Below are 13,774 nucleotides of genomic sequence, written 5' to 3' on the forward strand. Positions count from 1 at the left end.
TTCTCTAGGCATAACATATTGGACCAGTGCAAGACATCAGGCCTCAGCGCAAAGTGATGAGATATTAAATGAGTTCCTTTTGAGAGAGGGCAGGCATGCGGGAGTCTTTTCCTCCATGGACTTGCAAAAAAAAAAAAAAAAAACAAAAAAACAAAAAAAACCCTCTGAAGTTGAATCGAGTCTGTGGGCTGTTTTGAGACTAATTTGGCAAGGGCAGATGGGAAGCAGGGCTCCTGGGTTCTGTTTCTAGCGCTACCTGACTTGCTCTGTGGCCCTGGACAAGTTTTTCCTTCCTTTCATGCCCTTCTATCACGCTTCAGTTTCCCACTTTGGGAAATTAGGAAGGGAATTAGCCTGCTGGTCACGTGAGCCACAAGCAGTTAATGAAAGTGCTGTCAGGTGCCTAATGAAAAGTTAGAATGGGAATAAGAAAGTGTTTCAGTTTTTTGTTTGCTTGTTTGTTTTAATAAATGATCAGCTATATTGTAGGTGAGAAAAAGCTCAGGTGTTTGGAGACTGATTTGGGCAGGTACTAGCGGTGCTGTCTTGGTGGAGGCATCTCTCTGCAAAGGGCTGATTTACACGGTCTCTAGATTGCTGCAGGGGTGATGACAAAAGAATGACGGAGAACGGGGGAGAAATGTGACCTCGTAAGTTTTAAAACAAAACAGGTCAGCGATTTACAAGGATTTTGGTGAAATTTTATGTCTAAAAGCCATGTAGAGATTAAGTCAATAAATCATTGCTTCTTGCACTTTGATTTAATGTTACAGAGGGGAGAGGAAGATTTTTATAGATGTTCTGGTTGACTAATGGCCTCGTACAATCACCTCAGTGCGAAGCACAGCATGCTTTTTAGTAATCAATCAGGAGCCCAGTCCACTTGAGACCCAAAAACAACAAGCAAAGAAGAGTCATTTCTCGGACTCCTTGTGCTGAGACACAGATGCTGCTCCCTGACTCCTCCCGTGGTCCAGCACACTTTGACGTTTTGGTCCCGTTCTGCAGGTACAGGAGGAGGCGGCGCAGGCTGCAGTTTTTGGTGCAAAGGAGTCGTGGTGGGAAGCTAGGTGGGAACCCCCTGTACACAAAAAGCTAAAGCCAGGTTTTCGAGGGGTGCCGTTCAAGCTGCCTCTTAAGATTGCAGAGGAGTTGGGCCTGACTGCGTTAGCTGAGGATCTGGCCATTCCCATCTGTGGAAGTCTGGCTGAAGAACACGTGCAAAGGTTGGGCATGGCTTCTAAGAGGCCAGCGGTCCAGAGCCAATCTCATGTACATCAGTGACTATTCACATCAGAGGGGTTACTCCAGACTGGTGCAGCTGATACTAACTGCTTAGAAAGAGGGACAAGGGATTGCTTTTGGGCCAGGCTTGACTGCTAGTTCACTGCCAGTTAGTGTCAGAGTGGTCTTTCGGAGAGCAGAAGAGGAAAAAACTTGCAGCGATCTCTGAGAAAGGTGAGCTGCCCTCACTGAGCTAAGACATGACTTGCATTTTCCCTCCCATCTTTTGCCTGCCTCAGGTATGTGGAATGGAAGCTGTTTAGGACAGGACTGGCATCTGACATGGGTAGAATTTAGTTCCTTCCCTAAATGAAGCTGTCTACGTAATGTGTTTGGCCCAGGGCAGCAGAATGGCTCCTTCTGTGATCAGTAGAGAGTGCAGTCATCCTGCCGTAAGCGAGATGTGTAAGAGAGGTGATGAATTGCCCTGCTGAAGGGACTGTTTTCTTTCTCCTTGTGGGCCAGAGGATGCTAGACAGAGAGCATCCAACTTTTAGCCAGCTACTACTGGGTGAAATGAACCCCTCTATCACTGTGTATACTGTCAAACATTGTTGGGTCCTGGTCTTGTTTGGGACCTCTCCTTGCTGCTGTAATACAAGCAGCTGTAATCATTTTTCACCAGCATTTTTTAGTGTGATCAAAGGAGCTTTTCTTGGTGCCAGCTTCCCTTAATGCTCTTTCTTGTCCTCTTCATCTCTGCTTCTTTAACAGCATTCCTCATCTCCCTTTGTGAAGTTCAAAGCAACTAGAGCTGGGTGAATAATTTGCAGGGATTAATGTGCCCAATTGATCTCCCATCTTTTTTTTCCTCTTTTCAGTTTGTCCACAAATTGCTTTGTACTTCCCTGTAATGTACTTGCTGTTTATCTGCAAAATCATCATTTTTGAGACTGCATCTTCGATCGTGCAATTATTGCAAGTCATTCAGTTTGCAACCTGAGCTGTTTGATTTTAATAGGACAGTGTTGTCTATGAGTTTTCGGTCCCTGGTTGGATGTGTGCAATGTCAAGTAAACAGCAAAGAGTTCGGTTGGTACACGATGATGAGTGCAATTTATGTTGTGTCTGCCTCTGCACAGCACTGTGTCCTCTGCTTTATTTTAGGCCTGGGAATGGAGAATATTGGCGGAATCTTCGTGGTTCTCATCTGTGGCTTAATCGTAGCAATTTTTATGGCAATGCTGGAATTTTTGTGGAGCCTTCGGCACTCTGAGCAGTCAGAGGTAGGACCTGAAAGTGTCCTGGGAGTAGCATATGTTTATTGCTATTTATGAGGTGCTCAGTAGTACACTGTTCTGGAGCAAATAATGCACTTAGGGTGAGATGAGCATTCCTAAAAATGAGAGCTAAAATGCATGAGAACTCTACATGCGTCTGGCAGGGTTTAAAATGCACAGGCATCTCATGTACTGCTAGTAATACCGAGGCTATATGGAAGTTCCAGGTGCTTCTGAAGGGGTCAGAGATGTATGCAGAGTCCAGGTACTTTTCATGGAGTCTGGAAGATCTGCAGATTTTTGCATACAATAGGTTTGGTTCTCATGTTGATTTGGGGGTCCAGAACATAGGGTCTTTGACCAGAGGGGGAACCTGCTAGAGTAAGACAAGCGTGAATGTCCAAGCGTTGGTATCTAAAGCCAGTGGCAAGATTCAAGACAGGGTCTGTAACACTTTGCCTTCAGAATGCAGAGCAGATGCGACTCTGCTGGGCTTACTTTGGTGAGCAGTATCTCTTGGGTCTGTCTTCCAGGTGTCAGTGTGTCAAGAGATGGTGACAGAGCTGCGCAACATCATTCTCTGCAAGGACAGTTTCCACCCTCGTCGGAGGCGAGGGGGAATGATACGGACTCGCCCCGTTATCCCCGAGGAACGCCGAGCCCGCAGCACAACCACTCTCAGCAACGGGAAACTGTGCAGTGGGGGAGAGCCAGATGCTTTGGCACAAAGACTCGCGCAGGAAGCTGCCCTAGTAGCCCGAGGGTGCACGCACATCCGTGTGTGTCCTGAGTGCCGCAGGTTTCAGGGCCTCCGGGCACGGCAGACTCCGGGCTCGCCTGCACAGAGCGAAGAGAGCTTGGAGTGGGAGAAGACCACTAATAGCAGCGAACCTGAGTAAAGCTGGGGCAGGGGGATTGGGGTGGGCCAAGAGGGTCCTGTTCCATTTTACAGAACATGGACTTGTACAATGTCAAACTTGTTTTTAAACTAAGAGCAGTTACCCAGCTTCTCCAGAGCAAACAAACCTTTGAGCTCACAAACAGGCCTGGCCAGAGCGTTGGGTTTGCTACTCATGTCTGAGAGAACGCACGTCCCGCTGAGTTGTGACACACCAGGAGGAAAGTCCTCTGGCTGGCCTGTCTTCAGAAGTTTTCTCCCTACTACCTTGCAACTCCAAGGTGGGAAGGAGGGATATAATGGGTAATTCATGTACCACATATTGCCCACCCAGGGGCAAGAGTTGTTCCTGGAACTTCTCCATCCCAGGCCAGGAGAAAGGATGCTAGTGCTATCTTTTCCGATTACATAGACTTACAAGGGGATGTTCGCAAAGGGCGGGGGAGGGTATTTTTATTTGAGGAGGATAAGGGATGGGAAGGGAGGAGTAATTATTTTATTTTATTTTATTTTGGGTACTTCAGGACCTAGTCTCCCATGCACCAGGTTTCAGGTGCTAAACTCTCCTTCCTTTATGGCAGGTTGGCAGGTAGAATGAGGAAGGAAGGAATGGGACATGCTCCCAGTGAGAAACAGCATATAATGAAAGTCTATTTGAGGAGTTGTTAAAATACATATACATATATATATATTCATAGATATATATATACAGATGCCAAAAACCAACCAACAAACACAGTGAACTCAAAGAGGCCTTGAAACGCCTGGAATTTCAGGGGTTCTGTGTCTTCTTTTTTGCTTTGTTTTGGGGTTATTCTTTGCTTATTTCTTTTCTAGTTTTGGGGGTATGGGTGGGGGAGTCTTTTGTGGAAGGCAAAACGGGAGCAGGAGAGAGCAGCTGGTGCTGTGGGTTTCCACATACTCTCTGGGCAATGCTGCCCTTTCCCACCAGCGGAGGGAGGTGGTATTTACTGCCCACTGTCACTTGCAAAAGTTTTAGAAACCCGTGCTCTGCACGTGCCCAAACCAAGTGACTGAGCTCTGCTCCAGGCTCAAGAGCTCCCCGTGTCTGTGACCCATGGAGCATCCTCGGCTCTGAGGGTGTCTTACTACCCATGCCTAGCAGTAAAGATGTCACACAGCACTTGAGAAAACCATCAGTCTGGGATCTTGTGTGAGGAAAATATTTACTTCCCTAGCAACAGCAGCAGCTCACCCTCTGCTTGGTACAGACATGGGTTTTACATTGATGAGTTTAATTTTCTGATTGAAAAACAAATTCTATGCAATTTCTGATTGTAAAAGGAAAGAGATGAAAATGGAGAGGGGCGGGGGAGATAAACGCAAGCCTTGAGTGAAGGTACATCCTGTTCTTGAATTGTTTTCTTTTCTTTTTGTCTTGAATGTACTGAAATAAAAGATGTCCTTGTATAATTATGCTTTTTTTCTTTTTTTCTTTCCCGTCCACACTGACCAAAGTTGCAAGACAGTTCGAGTCCCGTCTGCTCAGGGAGAAACCCAGCAGCTCCCCAGCTGAAGGGGAAGAGGGCGTTCTCTCTCAATCTCTGCTGCCGCAGAGGAGGTGCTGTAGCCGTTACAGGTCTCTATGCTTGATTATGTCCTCACCTATGTTGTTGCTGTTATCTGCAGCTGGATGGAAACAGGGAGGGAGGGAAGAAGGCAACAAAAAGTACAGGATGTAAAGGGGGTGGGGGTGGGGGAACAAGGCAGGACATAACAAACTGCAATGCAGTCTCTTCAGGAGGGCCTGGGTCTCAGCAAGATGAGGGCAACAGCAGCTACAGCCTCTTTCAAACCTCCTGGTTGGAACCCAGTTGACCGTGGGTTGAGGTTTGGGTTCAGCAGATCAAATGTGTGGTCCTACATGGTGCAGGGACCTGTCTCCAACATGTTGATGAGGAGGACGTGCAGGGACCTGCGCAGTGGTGCCATGGTGATGGGTGCACTAGGAGAAGCTGAGAGCACGAGCTGAGCTGTACAAGGAGGATGATGAGGTAAGAAATTGCCACAGCCTGGCAATCTCATACTGTAGGATCAGAGGGGCAGATCCTCCATTGGTGTAAATCAGCATCTCCTCCATCCCTTCGTGAGAACGGCACTCGGCAAGCATCCGAGCTTGGGCTTTCAAAGGACTCTCATTTCTTGTGAGGTTCTCTGACAAGAGCACCAGATGCGTCTAAATGTGCCTGTCTTGGGTTTAAAGGCTGACATGTTTTTATGAGCAGCCAAATATATTCATCAAAAAGAAGCTGCTTTTAAAATTTATTTACAGATTAGCAAAAGAAAAGGTTCCATGAATCATTTATCAGACCTGATTTCCCCCCCCCCTTCAGTATGGTGAATAAAGAGGAAACTTGACAGAGCCAGACATCTTCCCTTTGCTTCTCTGAAGATCTCACAGTCATCTGCTCAGACAGAGGCTGTCAGGAGAAAAATGATGAGAAACCACCTCGTTTCTCTGTGTCTTTACTTTTTATGTCTCTTGTTAGCTTTCTCTTCCAATATAGTATTTTATGTTTGGATCTGTATTTTAAGGAGATTTTTTCATGACCCTTTTTCCCTCTTTTTTTCCCCCTTCTATGATCAGATTATTTACACTCAAAGCTGAAACGGACCTCAGAACACGAGTAGATGGGTAAAAGCTGCTTTATTTTGGATGCCTTTTCTAGTGTCTCTGTAGGCGCTACATTTTCTTCTCACCAGTGAATACATACAGGTTTTACACACCCTGGAGGACACCACAGCAGACATCATTATGTATATGCCTGGGTTTTGTATTCCTATGCATTTGCATGCCCAGGAAGATGGGTTTACACATCACATGTTCTGTCTCTCCCCAGCTTTTGCTCTCGTCTTTGAAACTCAGCCAATCCCAATGCTAATGAACTTCAAGATCTGGAGTGGTTTGCTGTCCAAAATGCACTTTCCCAGAATAGCCATCTCTTGATAAAACTTGAGTAATTCTAGTAAGATATCCCTGCAGATTCCACTGGGAGCCAAAGATTAGATCAATTAAAACGTAATACTTTGCTTTATCCCTTTTAACAGTTGTGCTTGATCTGCCTGCTGCCCCCTCCGTTAGGGGAGCCCCGCAGTGGAGCCCAGGGGCGTGCGAGCTGGGGGTGTCTTCTACCTGCGTTCCCAGGGCTACTTTGCCCCTGCGGTAGCGGGAGGGGTCTCAGCCTGACTCTTGTCAAGACCCTGCTCTTCAGCTGCTCAGGCAGGAGTCCTAGCTGAAAGACCTAGGATCTTTCCTATAGCGCTACAATCTGTGTTTGTGTGATTATTCCAGGCTTGGTGATAAAAAGCTATTTTTTCTGCTGAGGTTGCATGGGCAAAAGTATTAATAAAGCTTGGACACCTTTTTTTCAGGGCTAGGCTGGGGGCATTTACTGAACTCAGTGGCATAATTAAGATAGCAGAGGTCGTTCTTTCGACTGTGAGCCCACGTGACTTCGGGAAGAAAGGAGGAGAGCTAAAAACGATAAAATGGGGACTGAACCCTTTTGAAGTTAGTGCTTCTGAGGCAGAAATCTTTTTGACCATTTCAGGTGCACAGTAAACTTCCCTACTTCTCCCTTACCAATTCCTTCTCCCTCCTTGTACCCTAAGTGTTTCAATAGGCAAGTGACCAGAAAGCAGTTGGTGGAGAAAGAGGCGAAGAAAACTGCTATTGCGTTTTGCTTTGCTTTGTTTTGCAGAGAACCTGAGTTACCAAAAGGGTGCGAGTCCCAGCAGTCACATGTAAGCTTGTGGAGATACTTACAGCATCGGTAACTGCAGTTATGGGCACAGGGTGACTGGGACTAGACGTGAGAACATGGGTAACTGGTTTTGATGATTCTTAGATGATGACTCTGTCTGAGCAGTAAAGGCATCCCTTGGGGAAAGGAAGGGGCCTGTGCCTGAGGTCTCCTTGGTAGAAGCTAGTTGATGAGCTGGTTTTGTAAGTTTACGGAACGGCAAAGAAGCAAAGACAGGCTTTGATGTTAGGTTTGGGGTGACGTTGTCATGAATTGGCTATGAAAAGGCTGACGTGAATGAAGAAAGTCACCCCATCTGCTTTAGTTTCGACTAGCCCTGAGATTAATTACCTGCACTATATTGTTTCCCTCATGTACTTCACTCGCGTATTGGGTGAAGGTGGTGAAACTTCTCATGGTGCGTAAGATATGAGAAGATATTTTCAGGGAAAATGTAGCACTGCACTGGCATCAGATGAAGAGCCAGCCTTTGCAGGCCAGACTGTAAACCCTGTTGGTGAGGCACAACTCCAAAGTAGGGAAATGATCCTGATGTCCTAGAGGCATAAGTGGAGGCAGAACCAGGCTTGTGATCTGCAAAAAGGAATTACAAGCTACAATCAGAAATGGTAAAAAGTAAATTTGGGCTCATACAAGAAACTTGGAAGTCTGCTGAGCTTTGTCCGTTCTTGCTGAATGTGCTTCTGCCATTCTAGGAAACAGCTAACTGTAAGTGGGACAGCACTTCTGAATGAAATGAGGAGCTGTGACTTGAGCAGAGCTAGCAAAGCAAAGGGTAAGCGTGCCTAAATGCCTGCTGAGTAGAGTATAAAGCACCCATAGTTCCAGAAACCCCATTATAATTTGATGGCCACTAACTGATTGAAAATACAGAGCTGAACTCTTCTGGGTACAAAGTAGCACTTATGAATTCAGTATAAATAGGCTCCTCTGGAACTCGATACCACAGTGAGAAAATCAGCCCTGTATCAGCTGGATCAGACAATGGTCAGGTTTATACATCCTTCAGGGGGATTTTTTTTTTCCCCCCTCCAAGACAGAGTATGCTGCGCTCCGGTTGAGTTAACAGTCTGATTTATAGAAGGATTGCAGCATTTCATCCCAGAACACACTCCAGGCTGTGGATGAGGATCACCTGCCACCCAGCTGTCTCCTGGGTGGAGCACAGCAATCACTCAGCAGCACAAAAGGCCCCACAACAGCAGCTTTTCAAAAGCACTGCTCTAAAGCCACATCAGTAAGAAAATGAAGGAAGCTAGCATAATTAACAAATGCTCTCTCCTCTCCAGTGTTCAGGTTTGTAGTTAGCAGTGTAACTGGCTGTTCTCAAAGATGGAAAAGACAGGAGCTGGCTGTAAAAGGGATTAGTAAGACTCTTGTCAGATTAGCGAGTATGTATTTTCTGTCTAGGTTTTCTATAGCATAGCTATCTTTGAAGTATCTCCATGTATAAAGAGGACTACTTGGCCATTTGCTTTAAAAATATCCTTTCCGAGGTGATAAATAATGGTTTAGTACAATGGAAAGACCTAACGTTTACTTCTTTCTTGACTTGCACTGTTTTGTAATAGTATTTTCCTGATTTGATGGATTAGTATAGAATAATCCTTTCTGTTTTTATTGTGCTTAGTATGTTTTCTGTTTCTCATGTACTGAGCTTAGTTTGCAGGGGAGAGAAAATGCCTGTTGGAGTGTAAAGACAGTACACAGGGTCATCGCTGGCTTTGCTCACAACCTGTTAGGACTCTGCAGAGTCACAGCTCATCTCCTTTAGGCCAGCTGGGAGCTATGTTGGGCCTCATGTGCTGAGGAGCTGGTCCAAAATAGCTGCTAAAAACCTAAATCCATGCGTAACATGGAGAACAGAGAGGACTTGTTGCTTTGTTTGGGACAAAATCTTCGCTGAGGTAAGGGGGAATTTCATTGACATTGGTGAGGAGAAGGCAATTTAGAACCACTATGAGTGAGACCCATCCTTTTTCAGCCCTGTTGTCTTTCCTCTTGCCCTGTCACTTCCTTCCAAGCACCTTTCTCTCTCCTATTCATCCCCCAAATATTCCTCCTCATGTTGCTCAGTCTCTGAAAAAAAATCTCAGATTGGCTTTTGCCTGAACTCCCAGGAAATGTCCACGAATTTAGTCGTCTTGATTTTCAGACTTAGCTCTTGCTGAGCTGAGATTTCAAGTATTTTATTTCTGAGCCAAAAGTGAATGCAAATGAGGGGAATGATCTAGGGGATGAAAAGAAAAAAGACTTCTTATTCCCAGGTGAGCAATGAGATGACTGATCTGTCTGCCTAAAACCGATTGTTCTGCCAGAGTCTACAGTAAATACCGTTGTGCGTTTGTGAGTATAGCTGCAGAAGACGCTCTTGATTATTGCTTGCTGAACTAAACTGGGACAAGCAGGTGAACACATAGCCTCTGGGTTTATTCCTGAGCTATTTATCAGCGACAACGCCTTTAGCCTTCACGCAGCCAAAACTGGAGGTCCCAAAGTGGTAGGGAGCCAGAAATCAGCATGAGGCTAACAAGTGTCCAGGCTCCCAAGTCCTGTGAGCCAGCTTGTTCTCACCCATGAGGGAGGTCTGTTTGCATGCTGCTGGCCATGTGACTGGGTCAAATGGGTAGATATTTCTTTTTGAAGCTAGACTTCAAACCTAAAAGCAGAGTTTTGTAAAGGACTGTCTTTGTGGAGGAAGTCTGCTCATTTAGCAGGTACAGTAGTCACTCTGATCTAGCTATTTCATTGTAATTTCCCCATGTGGATGCTGTATTTCAAGGGAGAATCGTTATTCTGTAATCGAGTCCTTTTTTTCTTTTTTTTTCTTTTTCCTTTTTTGACCAAAATGGTTTGTCTACAAGGATCTGTTAAATAGGAACAGCTAGGATGGCCAAAGTGGATGGCAAAAATGCCACCAGGCCCTAGCAGGCACAACAGGTGATGATGCTCTCAGAAGGGACGTTATGCTCCGGCTGGCCTTTGTCTTGCTCCTGGTTATTGCTGTCTGTGGTGGCCATTGTGTCCTGGCAGTAAAACCAGCAGCAGAGCTCTTGTTCTACTGGCTTGCTGATCCCTGTAGGACCTCGCGCTAATCTTCTGTCGCTTTCGTGCCTGGGCTTTCTTAACAGTGAGACAGGGATGAAGACCTGCAAAGCAGAGGAAGGATGGGACAGGGTTTGAGACACTAGCCTGCAATGTGGGAGATCAGAGTCAGTCACTCGATTGCTGTACCAGCAACTGTCTCTGGGGCTTTGGGAATGTCACGTTACCCTCTGGGCCTCAACTCTGCATCATAAAATGGGGATGATGTCAGTATTTCAGAACCTCACACAGTTTACTAAATACCCTGAAGATTAGGAGGCATTTGGATACTATGCCAGTGACAGAATAGAGAGAAGCGAAGCAAATTTGTTGCATCCATGTGTAGGACTGGAGGGGTACAGTGAGATTTAATCCATTCATGTTTGCAAAGGACTTTGAGAGCTTCAGATGAAAGCTGGTGGAGATTTGCCAAGTGTTTGCTAACATTAATGGTTAATTATTATGAAAGCTGGCAGCCTACATACTCAGCCAGCATCTTTCTCCGAGTGAGATCCAGACCTGTTACGGAGTTGTTATACACACAAGACATAAAGAGACAGCTTCTCACTCTGTTTCTGTCCTGTTCTCCCAGCCAAAGTCCCATTCCAAGATCAGAGAGCAGCAGAGCTTTTCTATGCTATTGTAACAACTAGCAATGAATTCAGAGCATTTGGCAAAGGAAGACTTAGCCATTTTCATGTCTAGACTCATTTCTGTCTTCTGGTTCCATTTTTCTCTGACTGAGCAGAATGGAAATAGGGATCTGAAAATGAGATATGCCCCAACAGTGAAGAACCGGGGCTATTTCCCTTGTGGAAAAGGGTTGTTTGTTCAAAGAGTTTTCATTGCAGCGGGAGGTTTAGGAGTATGAGGAGCATCAGGTTACCAACAGGGCCCAACTGACACCCCAGCTTAGCGCCAGGGAAGAAGGACAACAGATATTTGGGCAGCATGCTCCGTTGTAGGGCACAGACGGATTCAAGGTCGACTGGAGAAGGTCACTAGGCATAAGCTGTGCCCCTGTTGGCCTTTCTTCTACTTAGGCTGGGTCAACAAGCACCTGGCTGTGCTGGGCACTTCCTAACGTGTGAGGTGTCATGCCTGGGGATCAGAGGAGAGGAGAGGCATCTGGCCCAGCAGATCCCGTGTGTTTGGGGAGTCTCGAGTGCAGCAGGTCACCTGAAGAAGAGCGAGCCCGATCAGCTGCACCCAGCACCGCGTGACCAAGTTGAGGAGAGAAGCCCTGTCGTGACGGAGAGGGTGAGACAGCTGCCAGCTGAGTGAGTCTAGCACAGAGTGTGTGAGATGTGACGTGCCAGATATAATTTGATAGCCAGCACTATTTCAGAGAGTTACCTGAGAAGCCATCTTTATCTAATAGTAGTTGTCTAGAAAATGAAATCAGAGGAACTAAAGGCTCAAGGATCGTTTGGTCCTGTGAACATGGCTAACAAACTGTGAAAATCCAAGAGCTCTTCAGACTGTGTCAGTACTGATTTAATTTTTATTTTAGTGTTTTAAGTTGCAGTATGAATTTCTGAAGTAAAAGGTGCGTAAGTCCTATCTTTTGCCTATTGATAATATTTTAGAATTATTATAGTCTAGCGATGCTTGCTCTAAAAGGTAACTTAAAGGTGCATTAGTCTCAGATAATGGACAGAGCCCCAGGAAATGATTTGAGAAGCACTTATGCAGAACCAAAGATCTTAGTGAATTGTTACCTTAAATTAATGGTGCACGATGAAGCTGCTTTGAGTTGATCAGCTGACAGTAGTATTAAATGAGGTCAGATCTGAAAGTTATTAGCAAAATATCTATGAGTGTGTGCTGCTATGGATTTATATCGCTAGCATGGTGTCTTACAAGGGCCCAAATCTGCAACGCGCTCTGAGACTACCAGACCTCCCTGACCTCAGCGGGAGCAAAGAGCACTCGGTATCTCTCAGTTTGTACTCTTCAACATGCTGGATCTAAGGTTAGGCCAGCGTGGCTAACAGGATTCACACCTTTAACTCCCTTCTTAATCCCCAGACGAAATGAAAGGTCTTCTCTCAACACTTACTAAAGCTCCAATTTCATTTCTCATTATTAAATCATGAAATTGGCCAAAAATGTTTAGATTAAATGAAAGGAAGAGAGATTTGTGAGAAAATTGAAGCCTCCTTGAGAACTGAAGAATAACCTCCAAGGATGAAGAAAGTTGCAGTTGCTAAACCCAAAAGCAAAAGGATCAAAAAGCTACAAAAAACAAGTAGTAAAAAATGCATATGTTTGAAATCCTCTCCCCCCTAAAAACCTCTGGTGATTTAAATATAGGGAAAATTAATCTGACAACTAGCAGAGTTCACTAGATATTCCTTCCACTGCCTCTGCTGTTAACTTGTGTGACCTTGAGAAATTCTGTTCTCTGTGGGTCGGTTTGCCCACACTGAACATTGACTCTGCTTTCCTGAGGACAGTGAGATCTGTACAACGTTATTAGTACGGGTTGGGAATTAATTGGATTTAGGTGTCTCGGGTTAGAATGACGCTCACTTTTTTTCTTTTTGGTTAACATTATGAGTAATTAACTGTTGGAATGATTTTTCACGGACTGTGGTCAATTCTCCATCTCAGGTAACTTTCCAAGAGTGCATGCCTTTCTTCTGCTCCGAATCAAATGGGAGTGAAATTAAGGGAGTCTGTGGCTTGTAGTCTGGATGTTAACATCGTCTCCCCTCCGGCCTTGGTATTTATGAACCCATGAACCTGCTCAGACCCTGGTAAGTTTTTGTGTCCCTCTCCTCCCCCCTTCCATAGTGAGTGACGTTTATCTGTGGTACATTAGAAGCGTGAGTTATGGGGAAAGGATCTCGACTGGAATTTTTTCAGATATTGAGGATATTTCTCTCAGTGAGCTTAATCCAGTTCAGCTCTAAAAGTATCAAAATAACAAAATTGGACCTAAATTGCTCTTTCACCTGACATGAATATGTCACTAGGGAGAATATCCTTATGAGTGGAACTTGTTCTGCATGCATGAAATAGCTCCAGCATCGATGAGTTTCGTTGCAGGTATCCCCTGCAGCATCCCACCAGCATCCTCACAAGCCAGCCTAAGAGGAAAGATCTCTCGAGGTGACTCTGGTTCCCATGGCCTGCTTAATGCTATGGGAGGCGGCTGTGGGAAAGAGGAGAGCCTGCCAGAGAGGGGTCGCCCATATCTGCCAAGGGTTGTAAAAGTTTTGGCAAATGGATACTTGTCTTCTAAGGAGGAGTAGATTGAGACCTGTCAAACTTACTTCACTTGAACAATGAGACAGCCGACAGATGATAAGCGCATTCAATCACTGCTAGACTGGGCTGAATTCAAACTGGCACCTACAGGTGAAAGACTATATTGTGTAAACAATTTCCTGACTTGCACAGTCCCCATTAAAATGGTCTTTAATTTAGGCCAGGGAATACACTGACCATTTTCTCACACTTGCAGCGCTGACCCAGTGGAGGTTAATGCAGGCATC

At 45.4% G+C, this 13,774-nt stretch overlaps 1 protein-coding gene across 3 annotated transcripts in view; it reads left to right on the plus strand.

Moving 5' to 3' along the window:
- The window catches only part of GRIK4 (glutamate ionotropic receptor kainate type subunit 4), a 223,356-nt gene extending 218,520 nt beyond the window's left edge, over window positions 1-4,836 (plus strand). For all 3 annotated transcript variants that reach the window (XM_068916506.1, XM_068916508.1, XM_068916507.1), the window contains exons 19-20: window positions 2,392-2,510; window positions 3,038-4,836. In XM_068916506.1, the coding sequence (XP_068772607.1) occupies window positions 2,392-2,510; window positions 3,038-3,403 (485 nt within the window). In that variant the 3' untranslated portion in view covers window positions 3,404-4,836. The remainder of the gene's footprint in view (window positions 1-2,391; window positions 2,511-3,037) is intronic.
- Window positions 4,837-13,774: the final 8,938 nt, after the last annotated feature.

The sequence above is a fragment of the Struthio camelus genome, chromosome 22, assembly GCF_040807025.1.
Source record: "Struthio camelus isolate bStrCam1 chromosome 22, bStrCam1.hap1, whole genome shotgun sequence".
Classification (NCBI taxonomy): domain Eukaryota; kingdom Metazoa; phylum Chordata; class Aves; order Struthioniformes; family Struthionidae; genus Struthio; species Struthio camelus.